The 21374-nt window shown below is 34.7% G+C and overlaps 1 protein-coding gene across 1 annotated transcript in view; it reads left to right on the top strand.

The window, feature by feature from the left end:
- Positions 1-21374, top strand: part of LOC139697856 (uncharacterized) — a 486545-nt gene that overhangs the window by 4165 nt on the left and 461006 nt on the right. Inside the window, exons 8-10 of the mRNA XM_071596714.1 lie at positions 2411-2583; positions 8466-8617; positions 11640-11794. Coding sequence (XP_071452815.1) covers positions 2411-2583; positions 8466-8617; positions 11640-11794 — 480 coding nt within the window. The remainder of the gene's footprint in view (positions 1-2410; positions 2584-8465; positions 8618-11639; positions 11795-21374) is intronic.

Below are 21374 nucleotides of genomic sequence, written 5' to 3' on the forward strand. Positions count from 1 at the left end.
GCATGAATAGAGGATCATGCTTGAGTATTTCATTCACATCCAGGTGCACAATTCTTGAAACAGAAAGATTGAGAGTACACTCATTGATGAAAAATATGGAAAAAAGTGAGTGGCCTGAAGTTATGGTACTTGGAAATGAAAAAATAGTAACTGTGATTCCACAGGAAATTTTTTTCAATGCAATCTGGGTTCCGACGTTCATTGTCATCTTCAGGTAACAGCTCTTACAGACATCCATCTATATATACTACATTCAGGTTGGGGCGGGGAAGTGGGAAGGTCCAGGAGAGCAGGTGGGGTAGGTAAGCAAGCAATGATTGTTGGAGGGAAGGGTAGAAAGCAGGAGGAGGCCCCCTATGGGGCTTCCCCATAAGGGGCCTTATATTTCCATCCTGACTCCTGGCAGGTATTTAAATGCACCATTGCGAAAAGGATCTGTTCTCTGTTAATTGACTGACCAAAAATGTGTTGTGTTGGCATCAATATGAAATAGATGGAAAGGAAAACCAAAGAAGTGCCAGTCATGGCGTTGGAGGAGAGAAAGTAGTCGAGAGAAATCAAAAGGAGGCAGGAAGGACAGATGCAGAGCAATTTATTGGGAATGGAAAGTTAAAGACTGTAATAGAGGGATTAATGCTGAGCAAGCAAGGGAGGAGTGGGCAAGAAAAGGGTGTTCTGAGAGATAGTTGAAGGCAATACTTTTTGGAAATCTATTTGTAAAGTATGAAGGGAAAATCAAAGACTTCGCGTTTCCACAGGAAAGAATTGATTGCTGTAAACTAGTTTAGCTACACTGTAGACCAGTCCAGATGATGCTGCAGTGTAGCGAAACTAGTTGAAGGTAATAAATTCTTTCCTGTGGAAATGCAAAGTCTTTGATTCTTTCTCTGCGTTTTAAGAAAAGGGGTGTTAGAATATATGAAAGGAGGAAGGAAGTATGCGAAATTAAAGAATTATCTATTATAGGGCTAGATTTCAGGTTGCGTTTTGCTTGGAGAGACTTGAAAATATATTGTTGTACTGTTGCATAGTCTATGTACTTTCAAAACCTACCTTAACCAGTAGACCGATAATAATAATAGTATTAGTTAGACTAATCCTGGATTATCGCTGGCAATATTGTGCTCTGCTGTGTTGGATATCTTGGTCATGTGGTGCTTGTAAATAATCTTCTTATACAGGCATATGTAATTGTGGACAAGAATATGTATATTCTTAAGACATTTCTGTTTGATGATCTATATGGAACACAGTGTACATGGTGGATTCCAATTTTTGTGTTGTAGGTATTTTGTCTTTAGTGATGTCTTTGGTGATTCACTTTGATGTTGTGTAACATTATTTGGTATTTATTTGTTTAAGTATATGTCAAGCTCCTGTTTTAAAAATTGATGAAAAAACTATATAACCAAAGTCTTGAATATATTTCTTTTTGAGATTTCATCCATGTATAATATTTTTAACACCTCAGTTTCACCAGGATTTGAGAAGATTTCTTTGGTAAAGTCAAGTGAAATATCAGCAATATCACGGTGTTTGGAACATTGTGCAAGAATGAAATCCCAAGCAGTAACATATTTTTCAACTTTACTCTGTGGAAGCCTTCATAAAGCAAAAGTTTTATTTCCTGTGAATAGTACAGTTTGTGATTAGCTTTACTTTAATAATTTTCTCATGAGGTGGGTGATTTTTCTGCGGCTGTGCTTTAGCGTGTCAAGTGTACCTTGATCATTTCATTCACATTGCCATAGCCCTTTTACTTGATTCTCTATTGTATCTCTGAACTTTTATTACGTAGAGGGTTAGAAATCTTGAGGGTTGTTGCAGGAATTAGAACTATGTATTTTAAGGAGTCTTGCCATTAAATGCATAAGCTATAAGCTTGAGTCCATTGAATTTATGGTTATAATGCAATAGAAGTCCTAGAAGGACAAATATAAGGATTTAAAATCCATTTTGAGTGTCCTCAAGATATTAAAATGATGATAGTAAATTAATAAAGTTATGAAATAAAAATGCATATTGTGGATCAATAACTTTGGTTATTGAAAAAATTTCATAAGATTTTATGCTCTCAAAATTCATCAAATGTTGTGATGTTATTATCATAAAATCATGCAGGATTTAAAAAATATAATTTTTGTGGGAATATTTTTAAGCATTCTCGCAACAATTTCAAAATACCAATATATGAGGTGGTATTTTTTGTTGGTTTGTTTTCATAAATTATGCAGAAAAACTTTATTTTTTCCAATATCAGAAAAGTTTTCTTTGCCATTGAAGCTTGAACACAGAACAAAATATAATGTTGAGACCTCAATTGCTGACCCATCAATAGTTGCGGCTGTGTTGAATGGCTTGCTGTGTTACCAATTTTTGTATTTTAATTCCCTGATTCTTTTTCTTTCAGAAACAAGTGATATCATTACTTTCAACTTACCCAAAGACAAAGGATTTAATTTCGCCAGTTTGGTAACATCTTGCCTATGTGTATCACTATTCTTGACATATCCAATAATGATTTTTCCTGCTATTCAACTTTTGGAGGCAAGGCTGCTGACTTCCAACGATATCACCAAAGGGGTAAGTTTTTTCTCCACTTAATGAATTGGTTGTGGTTACAATATGAAACTCACATTTCAGTGTCTAGTGCAGTTTTAAATTTTGGAAACTTAATAAATTTACAATCTGGCACGTTTGCATCTAAAATTTGTATTTCTTAAGTAAATATTTAATTTAGTTAGATATGATTTACATATGGAAAATCCCATTTTTTTATGGATAATATGTGTGTGCTATTTTAAACATAAAGTTACAAAAAAGATACTAGTTTGCGCGATAAGAGCACAGGTAAATTTACATTTAAAAACAGACATGTCAAATTTGGTAGTAACATTTGTGAATTTTATAATATGAAATTTTCAAAAAGCTATTAATATGCAACATTTAAATAAAATACAGGAAAACTAGATGAAACAAATTCTGTACTTCATTTTTGCATATTTTTTCCAAAGTTAAAATCAATGCATGTCATAAATAGCATCAACACAACAAAATTTAATAAGTTAAAGTTTATGGACATTACTGCTGAATATGTCAATTGAATTAGGTGGCAGGTCGGAGTTACATTGTTGCATGTTGGATTTTGTAGATGATGCATTTCTTACATTACTCGTGAAGTTTAATGGCATTATGCAAACCATTACAATATCAGTATATGGCAAAAACTCATTAACACGATCCTAAGGGAACAGTAGCAGCAGCAGTGGCTTTAGGGGAGGTGATCGACTGCTGAGGTCATTTGTGCCATTATGGGTAAGAAGGAAGGGTGGATAGAAATATGGTATTGGCATTAGCCTACTCTTAGGAAAGAGGTCTGCAGCTAAACATCCCATCTAACTGATGGAATACTTACTCAAAGTGCTCACTAACATAGTACCTCAATTAGGGATTGGGATACCCCTGAAAGAAAAACTGCCGTTTCCAGGATTCAAACCCAGGCCCTCTGGGTGGGAAGCCAGTATGCTAGCCGACCTACCATCTGGATCCCCAATGAGAGTGGTAAAATTGGCAATTTGGAAAAATGTAGTATCACTTCCTTAAATTCTGTCACCTATGGTTGCCCAGGAAATCAGGCCCTAAAAAATCATACAGTTTGTGGGAAACTGGGGTAGTTCAAAGTCATTGGGTATTGAGTCCGGGCCTTCCAGTCAGTAGTTTACTCATTAGATCCATTGGAATCAAATTATCATGATGGGTGTTTGCTTCAAACATATGGATTCATTCAGGTAGCATTCTAAAATGTTTGGACTGTGGTAGCATTAGAGAGAAAAGGCAAAACAAAATTAATATGGTGTATATGCTGAAATATTATGTTTGTGTCATAAAATGTGTGGAACATCCTGAAGGAGCATTGAAAAACTACACATTCAGGCTGTTAAAATAAAAAAAACTCTCTAATGGAATGATTTACTGGAACTAGAAGGTGCAATGCTTGAAGTCTGGGACCACTTCGGATAAGTAATTGATTTGACAACTGATCACTCACATGTGCTGTGAAATCATAGGTGCACATACAGGGTCTACCTAGAAAATCAGTAGAATAAATCCAGGGAAAAAGATGAATTGCAGATGAAGTACGAATGATTGAAATTCTTCAAAATAGCATCCTTGTGCATTGACAGACTAATGCCAATTCCCCTGCCAGTCACAGTACTACATTCCCTGGAAGGCATCAATGGGAAACTCGTTCAGGTACCTCATCACAACCTCTTTGATATTATCCAGTGCTACAAAATGGTTGTCTTTCAAGCTCCTTTTTATTCTTGGGAACAAAAAGAAGTCTGGTGGTACCACGTTGAGGCTGTGGGTCACTTATACAATGGTCCCAGAGATCATACAAGATTGTCGTATGAGCAGCCTTCTGATCTCTTGAGAGCACCTTGGGCACACACCTTTCTCATGGCTAAATCTTCTGCAAAAATGCAATTCACTCCAGTTTTCAGAATATTGCACTCTTCTGCTTAAATTCGGACACTCTGGCATCTATCGTAATTGAACATTCTATCACTTTTGCCCATTTTCATCGCACTGTGTTGTTGATGGTCATCGTGGGCATTCCTCATTGTAAAACTTCCTCTCTACCCTCCCGGAACATCTTGTGCCAGTGGAAACATTCCTTGGGACATTGCTTCATCTCTTGAACCCAAAATTCCAAGCCTAATGCAAAATTTTATCGCATATCATTGCTCCTTGAAACGTGGTATCATGAATTTGTGACACGACCCTGAAATATGGGTCCAGTTTAGCAGTGATCCATAGACTGTAATGGCCCATAGACAACAGGTATGGGTTGCGTTGCTTTCTCAAGACCCACCACAGCATTTCCCACCACAAATTCTACTGTTCCAGCCATTTGAATTGGTGGAAAAAATATCATTCTATTTATTTTTGTAGCACACCCTATATGTATGCTGTTAAAGTCATCAGTCGGACTGAATATCAATGAAATATCTCACCTTGGCTGAAAAAAGTGGCTCTCTAGACTTAAAGCCATGTTTATGATATGATTTATGTTTTTACAAAATGAACACTGAAGTGGAATAATGTGAATCCCTTAAATATTCTTTCCATCTCTCTTTAATCCTTTCCGATTTAATTTATAATTTTTCTGACTTATCTCTGAAAGTTTTTTCTGGTTCAATTGATAATATTCCTGAATGATTGTTTGCATAGTATTTCTCCTCTTAGTTTTCGACAGTGCTTTTAACCTGCCTATGCACAGTATCAATTTCATCCTTCCTTTGTAAATTTTTCATATCCTTGCACTGCATCTTCCACAATACTTATTTTGCCCCATTAGTTCCCTACCTCAGTATATTGTTCAGCTCTTGATATTTTCATCTTTTTTTTATTTCCTCGCTCATATTTTTCTAATCATCTCATATGTATTCCATGGTTTTCTTGTCATTTTTCTGTTTACTGTTCTATTAGTTTTGCTTCAGCTTCCAAGATCCCTTTCATTGCTATGTTCCCATTTTTCTTCTGTTTTATCCATCTCCCTTTCCTATTATATAGTATTATTTTCTCTACAGCCTGCTGATACTCATTTCTTATCATCCCAGATTTTGCTTCTACATTCCATTTTTTCAACTGATCCTTTTTTATCCTCCTGAATCTGGCATTACACTTCATTGGTATTAAATTATGATCTGATTCTGCATCCACTTCAGCCAACTGCTAAATAACCACACTTCCCAAATCTATGGGTAACAATAATATAGTTGAAATATTTCTGAATCCCTAGGTATTATCCAATTATACTCATACATACACCTATTGCAGTGTTTAAACCTAGTGTTGATGATAATCAAGCCCTGTCTCTTGCAGAACACTATTGCTTGCTCCCCACGGTCATTCCTTGTTCCCTAACTGTCAGCCCCTACCTCACAACCACCGCCTCCTTTGCTTACCATTATGTTCCAAGGCCCAATCACCGTTAAATGTTTTCTTCCAGGAACACCCACAGTTATTTCCTCTAATTGGGCATATACCCTGTCTGCTTCTCCCCTCTTATGATTGCTTGTTGGCATGTAGACCTGAATAATTGCCAAGTTCATTGGTTCAGCTTTTATTTCTACTTGAATATCATCACTCGCTATTCCAAAGTTTCATATTCCTCTTCTGGTATTTTTTTCTAACACTGTTGCCACCCATAGCTGATTCTCTTCCCCTCCATCACAAGTTACTTTGTGACTATTGCTCCAGTAATCCATGCTATCCTTCCATCTCACCTTGCACAACCATAAAATATCTATATTTCTTCTTCCCATCTTCTGCATCTGCTTTTCTAATTTCCCTGTCCTCAACATCCTCCTTACATTCTAAGTCGCTATTCTGATTATGTCCTCTCCTGTGTCCTCTGTGGTGTTGCTGTTGCATTCTCTTCACAAGGATTTGTTGAGACCTTACCTCTCCTGCTGCTGGGCATGACACAGCCCAGTAGGCCAAGTCCTATAGTTGCTAGGACTTACTCTAATAATTTTGTCCATCATATTTTCTTGGGATAAATATTTAAGGTAATTTCCTGTTACCTTCTTTAACAGTGTTTTTAATGTGACCCCATCACATAATTCCATCGCATTTCACAATTCCATAGGACAAGGATACAGAAATTTCAGTCATTGGATGCCAGTGGATTTAATATGAAGGTTAAAGATTTAAGATGGATTTAAGATCAATGCTCAGCACCAGATATCACCCAGGTTCTTGAAGGAGAAGGGTTTACTCTGATTTTATTAATCCCTTTTTGTGAATTAAGACCTGAGATGGAATACCATACTTAGGTATGACTAAGTCGATGGCAAAACAAACCAATGCCTTTCTAGTATTTGCATTTGAATTAGCCAAGTTTGATATGTATTGTGAAAATTGATTCAATAATTTTCTTATTTCAAATAAACTGTACTTGCTTCAATTTCAAAATTTTGTGAACATTTCAGACTTCCCCTAGTATTTATTGGGTAAGATCTCTTAATTGTAAATATGCAGCCTTTTTGTAACTCACTGTGCGGCCCCTGGGGATCTCAGTGGTTGAAATGACATCGAGGACATCCCCACAAATGGGTTGTGAGCATTTGAATTAATTGACAAATTCGTCATAGTAATTATCCTTTTGATGGCATGAAAGGATGACTATTCTGTGTGGAAAATTTGAGGAAAGTCTGAAATTAGCCAATTTCTTTCAAAATTCAGAAAAAATGGAAAAACGAATCAAAATAATATTCCCAAGAATTTTAAATGCCTATCATTATTCTCAATGAGGATATGTCCTCTTTACTTGAGAGACCTGTTTGTGTTTGGTTTAGTCCATCATGCATATACGCTTTTTTATGAATCTACTCTGTAGTAGCAGTGATACTGTTGAGACTCAAAGGGATGAGAGATGAATATGAAAGTATCTACTCTGATACCAATCGATAGGGTAAAAAAGACAGTACTTATGTTTTTCGTTGGGTTAATTAGTAAATAGTTAATTATAGAGAAAAGTTGAGTTAGAATCCAAAACATGAGTTTAATTATCTTCCAATATTTATTGCATGTGTACTTTCCGTTTATAGTGTAGTAAATAATATATAGTATGTATAATATTGCTCAGCATACTTTTATGTTTAAGATTAGTTTTAGAAGACCAGTTACCTGACACCCAGAGGGCCCAGGTTTGAATCCTGGAGATGGCAGATCATTCTTAGTGGTATCCTCATTTAGGGTCCTTTGTGGAGAGCACTTTGAGTGTGTATGTTATGGTACATTAAACTGTTGACCTCTTGGCGCCTTTCATTAAGAGTAGGCCAATGCCATCATCAGGTTTCTCTCCACCCTTCCTCCCTTCCCATCCATTCCTAATGGTGCAAATGGCCTCAGCTGTCGGTCGACCCCCCTAAATCTACCACTACTATCAGTCACATGACTTTAGATATGCACTAATGATTATGGTAGGGGGTTCTTAATTTAGTTTGTTGGAATGAAGTAGGTGCCAACTGAAAGGAATACATGGTTACCAAGAAAGTATTGATTGTCAAAGTTAATCTCATTGTCAGAAAGAATTTTAGACCAAATGCAATGATGACTTCAGTGCACTTCTTGAAGAATTCCATTTTAGCTGTCTCTAATAAATTAATGCAATTTGCTGATCGCTGGTTACTTTTTAATATCTGCTAATTGAACAATGCATTAAGTGGCCAATTCAAGTTTCTGTAATTTATAAATGTATACATATGTTCCATCCCTTCCCCATTCTTTGGTATATGTCATTGTGAAATGTGTACCAAAATCATAATAATCTACTTCTTACAAGCAAAATTGGCATTCATTCCAACTGTGGAAATGATGCAAGTGACGTTTTATTTAAAGAAATTGAAGTAACTGATGAATAATTATAACTTCTTCCATTGTTCTTTTTTCAGAATGCTCTTAGATTTTGTGTTGTATCTTTGACTGGAATGATCGTGATTGCTGTACCTAATTTTGGCAACCTGATGGCTCTAGTTGGTGCCACCTGTTGTACACTACTTGCATTTATTTTGCCTGGAATTTTGCATTTAATCATCTTTAAAAAGTGAGTATGTGTAGGTTAAGATAATATAACAAACCAGAATTATTATTGCACTTTTGAGAAAAATAATTTCATTATTAGGGGAGAGACAAAAATGTAATAGCTTTTGATGATATTTTAGTAATAAATTGAATATTTGGAAGCGGGTCTATGTAGGCTGCATCCCCGAGCATTATTTTGCATGTTTGGGTAAGTTGGTGGTATTAGTATGTCCTTGTGGTGTTATGACTTTGAAAGAACCTGTGAATTTGGGCTTAGGAAATCAGTAGCTTAGTAAACTTATGGAGGGGGGGGGGGGGGTTTGTTATGATTTTAAGGCTCTAGTGAAAAAGATTGTGAAATCATGCACATCTTGACAAACATTGAAGGTGAGATTGTGTGGCAGAAATATTTATAATAACCCTCATAGTTATTAATTTAGTTAAGTTTTGGTGTAACACAAAAAAATCCTTACCATACTAAAAATAGCTTAGGTTAATCAATGAAGTTTTTCATATTTTTAAGTTTGTTCATTAATTGAAGAGATTTGTAGCTTAGTGCTAAATATATAAGGATTCCAAAGAAACTGTGGGAGATGCCGCAACAGTAACTCTACCGCAGTTTCTTTGGAATTTGTCAAAGTATAAACACCATTAGTGTTTCAAGTTGGCTTTAACCTCGTGGACTGTGGCGCGCGTCGCGCACGACTATGAATGCCTGTGACATTGTATGTACGGTATTTTGTCACAACATCTTGTTCCTTTAAAAGCCCAAAAATTTCAGAGTTTAAGAGGACGCCTCTGTAGCTTAAGTGGCTAAAGCACTCGACCGGATATTGAAGGATCTGGGTTCGAATTCCCATCAAGGCGAATGATTTTTACACTCTGAAATTGTTGCATTGATATAAGGATTCATTTTCAGAGGTTTGAAGTTTGGTTTGTCTTGATCAATGTATGTGCTATGTTATACATGTATAAAAGCAGGGCCATGCCCTATTGCTAAATGTGAGAAAAATAAATGAAGCATTAAAATCAAAAATTCAAACTGAAAGTAAACTGAGAAAATCGCTGAATTTACCAAATGCATGTATGCTCTCATGCTTGAAGTGAAGCTTATTGGTTACTGGCATTCATTTTATTATTGAGTTGACCTGGCACCACTTATGTCAGACCAATTAGGGCAGATGAAAATGCTTATTTTAAAGATATTCCTTTTAAACTTGTACACTTAGTCATTATAATGATGATAATAATAACACTTTTTTATGGGTTTGATATTACAAGATTTAGGGATTTTTTAATTTCGATTATGTATCAGATTATAATTGCAAGTAGTTACTACTTAAAGAGACCATATTATACTGGAACTCAAATAACAATGAAGAAAATGAGTTTTCATTAGGATTCAGGATTGTGTCGTTCATCAAGGCACTCATCATTTTTCTTCCTTGTGACTTCAATGATGTGACAACAAGCCTCGTCAAGCTAGTTCTGAATTCTCTCCTTCATTTTGTCCTTGGTTGTGATCTTCATACTAATGTGAATAACATGGGCCCCTTTAAGTGAAGTTAAAGAATATTTTAATGGCTGATGTAGTAGAAGTATGGCTGACATGGGTGCAAGCAGAAAATAAATGGCTGGAGGCTTTTGAGATGTGTAGCTTCAGAAGCAAGTCCAAGGCATAAGCTGGACTGAGTGATTGGTGGATCAAGAAGTGTTGAGGAAAGTAGGTGAAGGGTTGACCCTGCAAAGGCAGTGGCTACAATTATAGCGAGATGCATGGGTTAGTGAAATGCTGTGGTGTACATGGTTGGATGATAGAAAGCAAACACCATGGAGGATTACATGGATTGGAGTGTGTAAAAAAGATAATGGGAGATATGATTGGTATATATGGTTTTCAGAATTGAAGAGGATGGCAAAAGATAAAGAATTGACGAATCATTGGTTCATGGCAGATATGTATTTACCTTAAGGCTGCAAATGAAGCAGTTTTTTTTTAAAAAGGGAGCCTGTAACATTTGCCTGGCCTGAACACTGCACATAAGTGGATTACTCTCCAGAGAGTGGTTATTTCCTTAGTAACCCTTCTGCATTTCTTATCCAAAGCATCTGTCTGTAGATTCTTTCATATTATATATTCAGTAGGCCACTTCAATTAAACTTTACCTCAAACCCAGCTTTAACCTTTGGCTTAAACCAAGGCAACTGAAGACATGATTTCAGATTTGGATAAGTTTGGTATGTAGAAACATTTGAGAATTAATTGAAGCCCCAGCTAGCTAGTAAGTTTCACCACTTCAGCTGCTACCGTCTAATTCACTTTATGGAAATGCAGCTGGGAGGAAATTGGGAGTTAATATGGAAGACTTGATGAAATTGTCAGGAATTGATTCTTCAGATTGTGGACTTCTCTATTAAGTTGCTCAAAATTGCATATTGCATCCCTTCAGTGGCTAAAAATGTTTTGAAGATTTGGCTGATATTTGTATCCATTCTGTCCGTTTTTAATGTTAATATTTGTTGCAGAGTATCAGATTGTCATAGGAGCCTATGGTTTAAAAGTTACTACTTCTTTGTTGCTTAGTTCTATTCATTTATTTGGTGTAGGATGTGATGGGTAGCTAAAATCAGCAGCAAAAATGTGTACAATAACAAAATTGATTCCTTCTTGAGAACGTTTCAAGTCAGTCTCCCTCTACCTCATGTAGATATTACTAAAATAGATATGTTTTTAGAAATATCATAATTTGTATGCTATGGATTTTAATGTGACCTTATTGTTTTGGATTCATTCTTAATTGGCACATTGGTCCATAACAGTAAGCTAATGGAATCAGGTTTTTCAGGACTACTTGCACGTTTTTCTCAGTAATTTTGTGTATTGGTAAAAATTTGGTTCACACATTTTGTTTCCCTTTTTTTATTGTAAACTAACAAGAGTGATATTATTGATTCATACCCATTACTTCCAGGTGCATGCATAACTGCATACTTTTTATTATTTTATTTCTTCTACTGATTGAACGCTATTCTTTTTTACCCAGGAGGCTATCAGAGAAGCAGAAACTCTTTGATATATTCATCATATTCCTGGGTATTCTGGGCACAGTCATAGGCACTTGGGATGCTGTCTCACGGATGAGGCTTCCGAATCCAGTGAATGTTCACACAGGTGTTCAAGCTTTTAGGCCATCTAATGGTACTGTAGATGTTAAACTTTTACATAATGGATGAATATTTTTGTCACAAAAAGTTGAGAATGTAGAAAATGTCTTTGATTGATATACACCTTGTTATGTCAATAATCCAGTTTATAAAGCTATATTTTTGTACCAAAGTGTTGCTTCCACAGAGAGAGTGAGAGGAAAGTATTGATATCATTGAAATGGTTAGGTTAAATTTTATGAACTTAATTTTACTAGGTGCATCAAGGGAAGAAATGATGAGTATTTTAGATATTATATGACAGTATAGACTGAAAAAGCAGTGATTTTTGTTATCTCACTATTGGCATTTATTTTATCAGTTTAGTGTTAGGAGTCATGTAATCAGTTCACTTGGAAAAAGAATTATTTAAGATGGGTCGTCTCCCATCCAATTGAATTAATTCTTTCATTTTATGCATGGTATTAATGAGCAAACTCCTTATTATTATTCAATTTATATTATATCTATTGGCACAAATATCAGTTCCAGGTCATTTTAAAAGGGCTTAGTTAAGGTGATTAACTGAAGTGTTATTTTGGATGCCTATAACATTGGGAGATTCCCACAACATAGAGATACAGTGCTAAAATTGTCCCATTTGTGCTGTTCGCACATCAGAGAAGGCTTGAAGTTATGTGCATTGAAATGCAGCCAGTACTTTTGATTTCAATGCCATAGTTGGAGCATTAAAACTGATTGATTTTGAAATATAATGTAAGGATAAAATTGCTTTTTCGTTGACAATTTTCACCTCTAAGGGCTAATTTTGTGTTGAATGATGTCAGGTAAAATGTGAGTTTTTCTACCAAAATACCTTTCATGAGTCAGACCACCTCCAAATTATCATTGAATTCACAGTGTCCATTAACTTCTTGCCATACTTCTCCTGTTTACTGATTATAAGAAAGATACAATCCTTTTGCAAAATTGTCAGTGATTTTTTTAATTGTTAGAAGAATCTTGAATGTACAATGTCTGGCAGCACATGCATATAAATTTGTCTGCAGCTAAAAATAGAGATAGCCATTACTTCTAGGCATTGTTGACTGATTAAGAATTTAGTTAGGGAAAACGTATGTATTAGTGTCTATTCCTGTAGAATCCTTGTCCCTAGATTTTCTTTGAAAAAATTGTAAATACAGAACATTATACATGTGCCATTATCCTGGTTAGTTAATGAGCTGTTAATGCTCCTGACTTTATCTCACTGTTGAGGTATGTCCTAGCAAACGGGCAATGTGGTTCATTTTGGTGCATACAAAAATCAAATGTGCTCAATTAGAAATAGTTTTCCAATTGACAGTTTGCTCTTGTGTGTTCAGTTACGTGAGAAATGCATATATATTTTTCCAAATAGTTCACTGCCAACTTTTTAGTACAGTGCAAAGACTAACAGCCTTTTTATACCTTACATATCTCAATGTCTAAAGTATGTAGTGATATCAGCAGCTGTGAAATAAAATCGAATTATGTATGTATGTAAATATTTGCTGAAGACTCTATGTATTGCTTTTGTAGCTGACTGTTGTAATGTTTAAGGTAATTTTTGAATTTTTATCTATGATATTTTGATATTGTTATGATATTTTAAAATTGTTTTCAAATGATAAGATATTGAGGTATTGACATTGCTAAGTTTGGTTAAATAGTGATGGTATTTGGCAGCATTTTTATAGATTCTGAGTGCTAATGAATGATTCTTCCCCATAGTGATGGAGAGTCTCTTCATCTCTTTTGATGGTTTTCACCGGGTAATGAGTGCACAATATTTGCAATTGTAATTCAGGGTGATCAAAGCATTTAATGTTGCAGCTACATTTTAAAAGGAATTTTACTGAAATTTGGCACCAGTTTTTTATATTACCTTAATTGTAATTGTTAAATAGAAGAGTTAGGCTAAATTTGTGGCTTGAATATGTTGTGATAGCCAAGTGGGTTGAGCATTTGTTTGTGGACCAGAGAGCTCTGGTTGCAAATTAGGCTGATGTTTTTGGACTACCCTGTCTTCACCTAAGCAATGTTATTGTCCAGGTATTAGATCTATGGGACCACCAGAAATATCTGGATTAGGAAAGATAAATAAAATCTTCCAATTGAAGCAATGGTGATGCTGGGGAAGCTTATGATTGTTTGAATATTTGTATTAAGAGTGATAATAGGGAGGTGACTAGTGTATAACCATATCATTTGCATTGATATGAGGGTAACTTGGTGAGTGAGTAAGAATTCAGAGAGTTAGGGGGTGGTGATGGAGACCTATGGTCAAAGTTAACTCAGTCCAAGTGAAAAATGTCAATGGCACTTAGAAATGACCAACTAAGTAATGAACTTGTGGTTCTCTGCATGGCGCGCAAGTAATCATCAGAATACTGATTAAAAAATTCACCACCAATGGGGTTCAAACCAAGGTTCTCAGAAAAATTCAGTGCACTGATCTCCCCATCAATTCATTCCATTTGTAGAAACTTTTGAGCATTTATTATTTTTTCCAATTCTTAAAACCTTGTGTGTTGCTCAATAATAATGTATCTTGTATAATTATGTATCCCTTGTACTTTTAACTGAAATTACTGTGATTTTGTTCAAGATAGTGAAAATTATTTGTAAACTGGGTGGGCAGCATTCCTTGCCTCCCAGAGAGTCCCTGGATAAAATCAATGATGAGAAGATTCTCAGTAAAATCTTTTTTGGGTTGACAAATTGAAACTGGAACAAATTCAAAACAATTTGAAACAAATCTAGAATGAATGAAGTATTAATTATTTTTCTCTAAAAAATGTAATGATATAAGTAACACTTAACATAGAAATTGTTAACCAGATTAAAGAAAGTGATTTTTATTGGGCTTCATTTTACTCTGGAGATGTGAAGACTACTCATTTGTAGCCCACTTAAATTAGACTTCACATTTATAAATATGCCACATTTGTAAATAGTATGTTTTAAAGGAAACATTTTGCTGTGGAAATGAATGATTTTGAGAAGTGCAAAAATAAAATATTAAATACAAAAATATTTTTAGGAAATATATGAAAGAAAAATTACCTAGAAATGATTACTCAAGAAGCATACTATTGCTGGCCATACCAATCTGCATATAGCCACAGTATTAGAGTAGTGTTCAGTGCAGATTTGGCAGACACTGTATAGGTATTGCTTCACTAAAATGAAAAAAAGACTGGCAACTTATTATAGCTGTGCCATTTGCCACTGCATACTTAAATTCTGAAGCAGGGAAGTGTTTCGATGGGTCTTAATGCATACATACATAAGAAGTATAATAGAAGTAAACAGTTGAGGAACTTAACAGTGTATGATATTGTCATTGTGTATTATGTAAATAGTAAATAGATAGTGCGCTAGGAAGCAATCGCAGCGGATGAGTGGTTTTGTTTAACAAGGATAGGTTCCTTAAACAACAAGAGACAATTATATATTCTCTTTCTTTTGCATTCATTGAAATATCATAGGGAATGGGATTTTGTACAGGAAATACACCTGGAAAATGCACTTTTTCAATTAGTGCACTGGGAAAAAATATGGGATGAGGTAGCAATTTAACTGTTGTGTACAGCATCAACTTTTAATTAAATATAAGTTTGTATTATTGGTGTGTAAATGTTACGTGAGTAAAGCACTTGAAAACTCTAGTCTTACCACCTTGGTTGTGGTAAAATTATTTTTATTTCTATTGTAATTTATGGTTAGTGAAATTCCAACTTGGTATTCCATAAGAGTGATGTATGAACATGCCATTACAGGAGGTAAACCTTGCTAGTTAATGCAATTTTATTTGACTGATTTTTTCAGACAAAAATGTATAATGCATTTATGTGCATTTTCTACCTACAGTAAGCATTTGGTGTTTTACTTAAAAAGTGCTTCCATGATATATTTTGAAAATGAAGGTCAGTTACTAGGTTTTAACTAGGTTTGACCTCAAAATTTTTTTTATGAAACTGTACAAGTCTCCTTAAAAATCTATGTAAATGTTATTTAGTCCTTTTTTATGTATAATGTATTTGCTTTTAAGATTTATAGATATTACTATGATTTTGAGAAATTTATGGGTATTCTTGGAGAGCTTGAACTGATGAATATGTATGTACTTCCTATTCTAATACAGAGTACAAGAAATTCCATGGTTTTCAAAACCCATGTGCAATATTTTCCTAAAACATTGTGTACATTTTGTGAACTGTTGGACAGTTGATATTTGAGATTTTAGTCACACAATATTAGATTTAGTTCCATCCATCCATCCATGCTAGAGCATGCCTATTTATGTATTATCCCTATAAAAACACAGTAACAGTGAATGTTAAGACTCAGAAATTAGTTATTACACATTCAAAATTGCTATGTGAATTCAGAATAGGGAAGCATTTCAGCAGTCATTTATAATTGTGGTCCTACACACCACATTAATCTACAATTTTTACAAATATTATTTTATTAACTATAATATGAATCTTCTTTTATTAATTAGAACAATGAATATTAAATGCATTTTAATTATTGAGTATTGGGTATTCCACAGCTTTAGGAAAATATTTTGAGCTTTTAGTTTCTTATGTGTTGATCTACATGGACTGGAAGAATTATCTCCACTCATGGTGCTTATTTGCATTTATAATAATTATATATGTCACTATTTGTTTTAATGAATGTTAAATGATATGTGTATTGATATAAACAAATTAATTAATGGTTCAGACAAATATTTTATACATTTATGATAATTATTTTGCATTTATTGAACAAATAATGATTGCAAAAAAACTTTTTTGGTTTGGCATTTTAACATGAAATAAGGTCTTGCAAATTTTTATCCAGTATTTACTTAAAATCCACCATACTTAAGGTTTTGATTTTGTGAGTTTCGGCATCAATTTAAATGGTTGGTACAAATGTTTAAAATATTGCATATTAAGACTGATGTAAGCGGTATGAGTTTAAATCAGTTGGTTTTTGCTGTTATTATATGGCATGTTAATTGTGTGAAATATTTTAATGATGTTTAATTAGTGGAAGCTATAAATGGATGTTATTTTTTCAAATATTACTTTTATGTGCATTGGGCTAGGTGCAGTAAACTGAATTTCATTTTCATGTCAATATAATGCATAAGTTTTGCAATTCCTGCTGTTGCTGTGATTCATCTAATACATGTATGCCATTTTTTTAAACTGCTTTTAGTGCATTTTGTTAGTTGTGTTCTATTAAATGAATCTTGAAATAATCATATGTAGTTATTTCCTTGTTATCTATCAAAGTTTCAAAGTATTTTTACAGACTTGTGATTTGGAATTTTCCTTTAAAAACCATAGATCTGTGGACACGTTATTTTCAAAATAGTAGTACCTCAACTTGTGAACATAATTTGTTCATGACCATGGCTTATATCTCAAAATACAAATTTCCATTATATAATATGGGCAAAATTAGTTCAGTCCTAGATTCAGAAATTTTGAAATACAGGTAGATGGTTTAACAATAAGGTAAGTTTGCAATGTAAAATTTGCCAACAATAAAAAATATCTTTAGAGAAATGTTCTAAAATAATACATCATCATCTAAAAAATTATGAAGTCAGGAATTGTAGAAATATGCTCTGGGTGATGTGCTTAGAAATAAAAAAAATCTTCAGAAGGATGCTGTTCATATACCATAATAGACACTGAAGCAAATTTCAAATTTTATACATATGAGTACACAATATATACATAGAAAGTAACAACTATGAATACACTAAAGAAGGTTTAGCTTTGAATATACATATTGGTGCATTCTGTGGCACCTCTACATATGCCTGAAGAATTTTCTGGGCACAGAGAATAGTTGTCAGAGTTGTTGCAGGAAGACCATTTCACTCACCTTGTTGGCCCTTATTTGGATCTCTCAAGCTTCTGCCCTTATCATGTATATATGTACAATTGTACTACTAATTAGGGAAACTAAATCACTCCATAAAAGCCTATAATTACTCGACAAGAAGGGGAATTCACTTACATCTCTTTCCAATTATTCTGAACCAATGGACCAAAAGAGATGAATATGAAGCTTTTTAATGAACTTCCTAAGTCTGTATAAGATACTATCACTGCCTTGAAATATTACTTGAAAACATTCCTACTGGGAAAATTGTATTTCTATATAAATGAGTATCTTGATACTATAATGTAGTGGATGACCATTTTATATTTGCATTTTACATGTATCCATATTCATTTGTATTTTTTTGACTTATTCTTCATGTTAACGTTGACATGGGATGAGAAATATTATTATTCTTGATATATGCTACTGTGTGAGAGGCGAATAGCAATGCTTGGGGAGGGTGGTGTGGGAAATGCATGTTGCATTCGTCAGCATCTTTGTAAGTGTGCACCTTTACTATTTGTACTATATTGTCTCTCGCATTAATCATTCCATATTATGATGATGCATTAGAAAATTATCAGTGTTTGTATTCGAGAATAAGTTCATATCTATCAGCCAAAATGCCACTAGGTGAGGTAGAATGAGGAAAAGGATAGATATGTTGGATGGAATACAGGAGGTAGAATATATTAAAGAGAGTTAAAAAAGGGTTTGTTATAGCATGGAGTGACAAGTTTTGTCTTGTTGGGTGATGCGAAGAACTGTAGTGGTGTTCAATCTGCATCCAACCAAAGCATACCTTAAATGTAGACTTTCTATAATAATTAATGTCTATAATGCCTACACGAGGACGAGGGCATTGATAACAGGGACATTGAGTAAGGATGTTAAGAAAAGGCTCATTAAAACTTGGATATGGAGCCTATTTTTGTACGGTGTTGATATGTGGTAATTAAAACAAAGATATGTGTAGATTGGAGGTTTTTGAAATATAGGTACAGAGAAAGTTAAGTGGATAGAAAGGAAAACAATGGATGAGGTGCTGGGTATGGTGGGGTAGGAGAGGGGATTGCAGGGAGAAATCCTAAGGAGTCAGAAAAAATGGATGCAAAGCATATTAATTGGCAATGGGGTGTGAAAGGCTGTGATAGAGGGGAGAATGGTAATAAAATGAGGAAGGGGCGAAATGAGATGGAATAAAGATAGGAAGGAAGTACACAGAGATGAAGAGGGCCTTGTTTTCGAGTAGGATGTTGGGTTGTGTTTTGTTTGGAGAGACAGGATATTTATTTGTTAGTTGTGTCCATCCAAAACCTACCTTAATCGGTAGATTGCCTATAATACCAATGCCTATTTGTGACACAACTCATTTTATTAATCCTTTGATTGTTTTACTTCCAATGATAAAAACCCTTTTCGCTCATCTTGAATCATGTCATTCTGAGTACAAGTGTTCTTTTTTAAAATGGTGGGAATTTGAATTTATTTGTTTATGCCGATGAATAATTACCAATGTACGATTCATTCAAAGAGGACACCTCTAATAGTACCGCTGGAGCTGGCTATTTATGCGTTACGAAATTCATTTCTAGTTTATCCTTTCAATGCAAGTTCTTTCCTAAATCAACTGGTGGTGTTATGGAGCAGCCCAGAACCATGGTCATTACCGTGCAGCCAATGAATATTAATTCAAAGTGTTGACTTTTATGACCGTGAAATGCATCACCGCTACAGATTCCCATTAGCTGCAGTTTTGCGATTAGCGCTGCGAAGTTTCGAGCAGGATAAAGAGAAAATAGCGACTATAATAACAATCATGGAGCTAATAGAAAGGATCGGTCTTCATTTCTTAGCTCTTAAGTTTCGGGGTTAGTAACAGTCGCTTGAAAAAATAATCATAATGATATTGGTCTCACTACTTAAATATTGACTCACTTAAGGAAATAGGTACATCGATACTGCAGTAAATCCGGCTAATCCAGAGTTCTTCCGTGTATTGCGGGTGGCTTGATAATGGGTGACGCGAGGTCACAATCCTGTACTTCGCCGGAAAATACAATTGGCTCGCAAGTTTCTACGAATATAATTAAACATAATTATAATATTTAAATCAATATTCCAGATGAATATCAGGAATAATCGATAAGCTATGACTATTTGAAACATATTTCTTATGTAAATGTGCTTCACGCTTTGCAGGCGCGACACATATTTGAAATTTATGGCTAATTATTTCCATACAATTTCATGTCCCTACATTTACATTGATACTTAATGATTTTGTGATATTCTGGCCGAAAAACTGGAGTACTTCTGGGGAAAGCATCAAAGGTCGGTTTATGGTAAAAGAAATTGTATCTTTGAGCATTGAACTACTATATTTGAAACATATTGCGGAATTGGATACCGTGGCTTCTGTTGGGATTTTAGTAGGTATAGCTTGAAATAGTATCCGATCTCAAAAGAAGAAGAATGAGACCCTTTTTTGTTTAGATTCAAGCAATTTTATTTTAACTTTGGACAAAATTTCCACAAATGGAAAGACCGGTTGGGAAAAGTTAAAGATTATCGGAAGACGAAGGAGGGGAGGAAGCCATCCATATACGATATGGTGGATATATATGATGGAGGTGATATAAACGGTCACGTTCAGTTAGCATACGTGGTATAGAATTAAAAATTGCCAAATACTCGCATGAAAAGAGCTTCATTACTAGCAGTGTTTTATAAGGAGGCATGATATTTAAGATATTGATGGCGACGCCTTTGAACCATTTACGGGATATTTGCAAGCACTAATGGGTGAATATGAGTTTTCGTAATTTCAACGCAGATGAAATAGGTTTGTAGCGAAGAGCTTTGGCTGAAAAAACGCAAGTTTTACCAAGAGAACCCAAGGTTCCCAGATGAAAAATCGTTAGTGAAGACAGTTTTTGTGTTGGCTGTTACTTGTGTGCGCTAAGGCTGATCGTGGTGCCAAGTTGAAGAGTGTTGTCATAAAATGAAATTCAACTGAGGAGGATTATGAATTGCCTCTTTCTACCTTAAAATAATTCGGGAAATTCATACTACGTGAATACGTGGCATGGTTTATCAGAGTCACCGTAATGGGCTGATTCCATAATCAATTCTTTCCTTAAGATACGATCACAAATCGATGCTCTGGGAATTCTTATGAGGGAAATGTGTGTAATTTCTTTATAAGTGCTGTGGGAGAGGGAAAATCCGTAATCATTTATTTCCATTGAAATGATCCATTATGAAAACTGCAAAAATATACTCTCGTGGCGATATGCATGTGTCAACGGCTGCTTAAAAAAACTGTGCTAATGGAATCAGGGTCATCAATAGAGAAAGGAGCTGGTCCCAATTTTATAATTCCCATTTAATTCTCACTCAAAATTTTGCTCAAAGCCAGATACGCTCACACTCCCCTCAGGTTGAGCCTCACACTCATTGGAGATTCACAGTCATTGCACTTAACTTCCAAAATGATACATGAGTGAGTAAATTCCTAATGCTCATATGAGTGATTGCGACATTTTCCCTTGGACTATACATGACAGAAATGGGTCATGTTTATGACGCAGATTTCATTGAACGACACTTATTATTTTCAATTTATCTCCACAATTTCCTCCACCACTCCTCAGCTACACATTCAACATAGCCCTTAGAATACCCACAGG

Source organism: Hetaerina americana, unplaced genomic scaffold (genome assembly GCF_022747635.1).
Source record: "Hetaerina americana unplaced genomic scaffold, ioHetAmer1.1.p SCAF_8, whole genome shotgun sequence".
In the NCBI taxonomy this organism is placed as follows: Eukaryota; Metazoa; Arthropoda; class Insecta; order Odonata; family Calopterygidae; genus Hetaerina; species Hetaerina americana.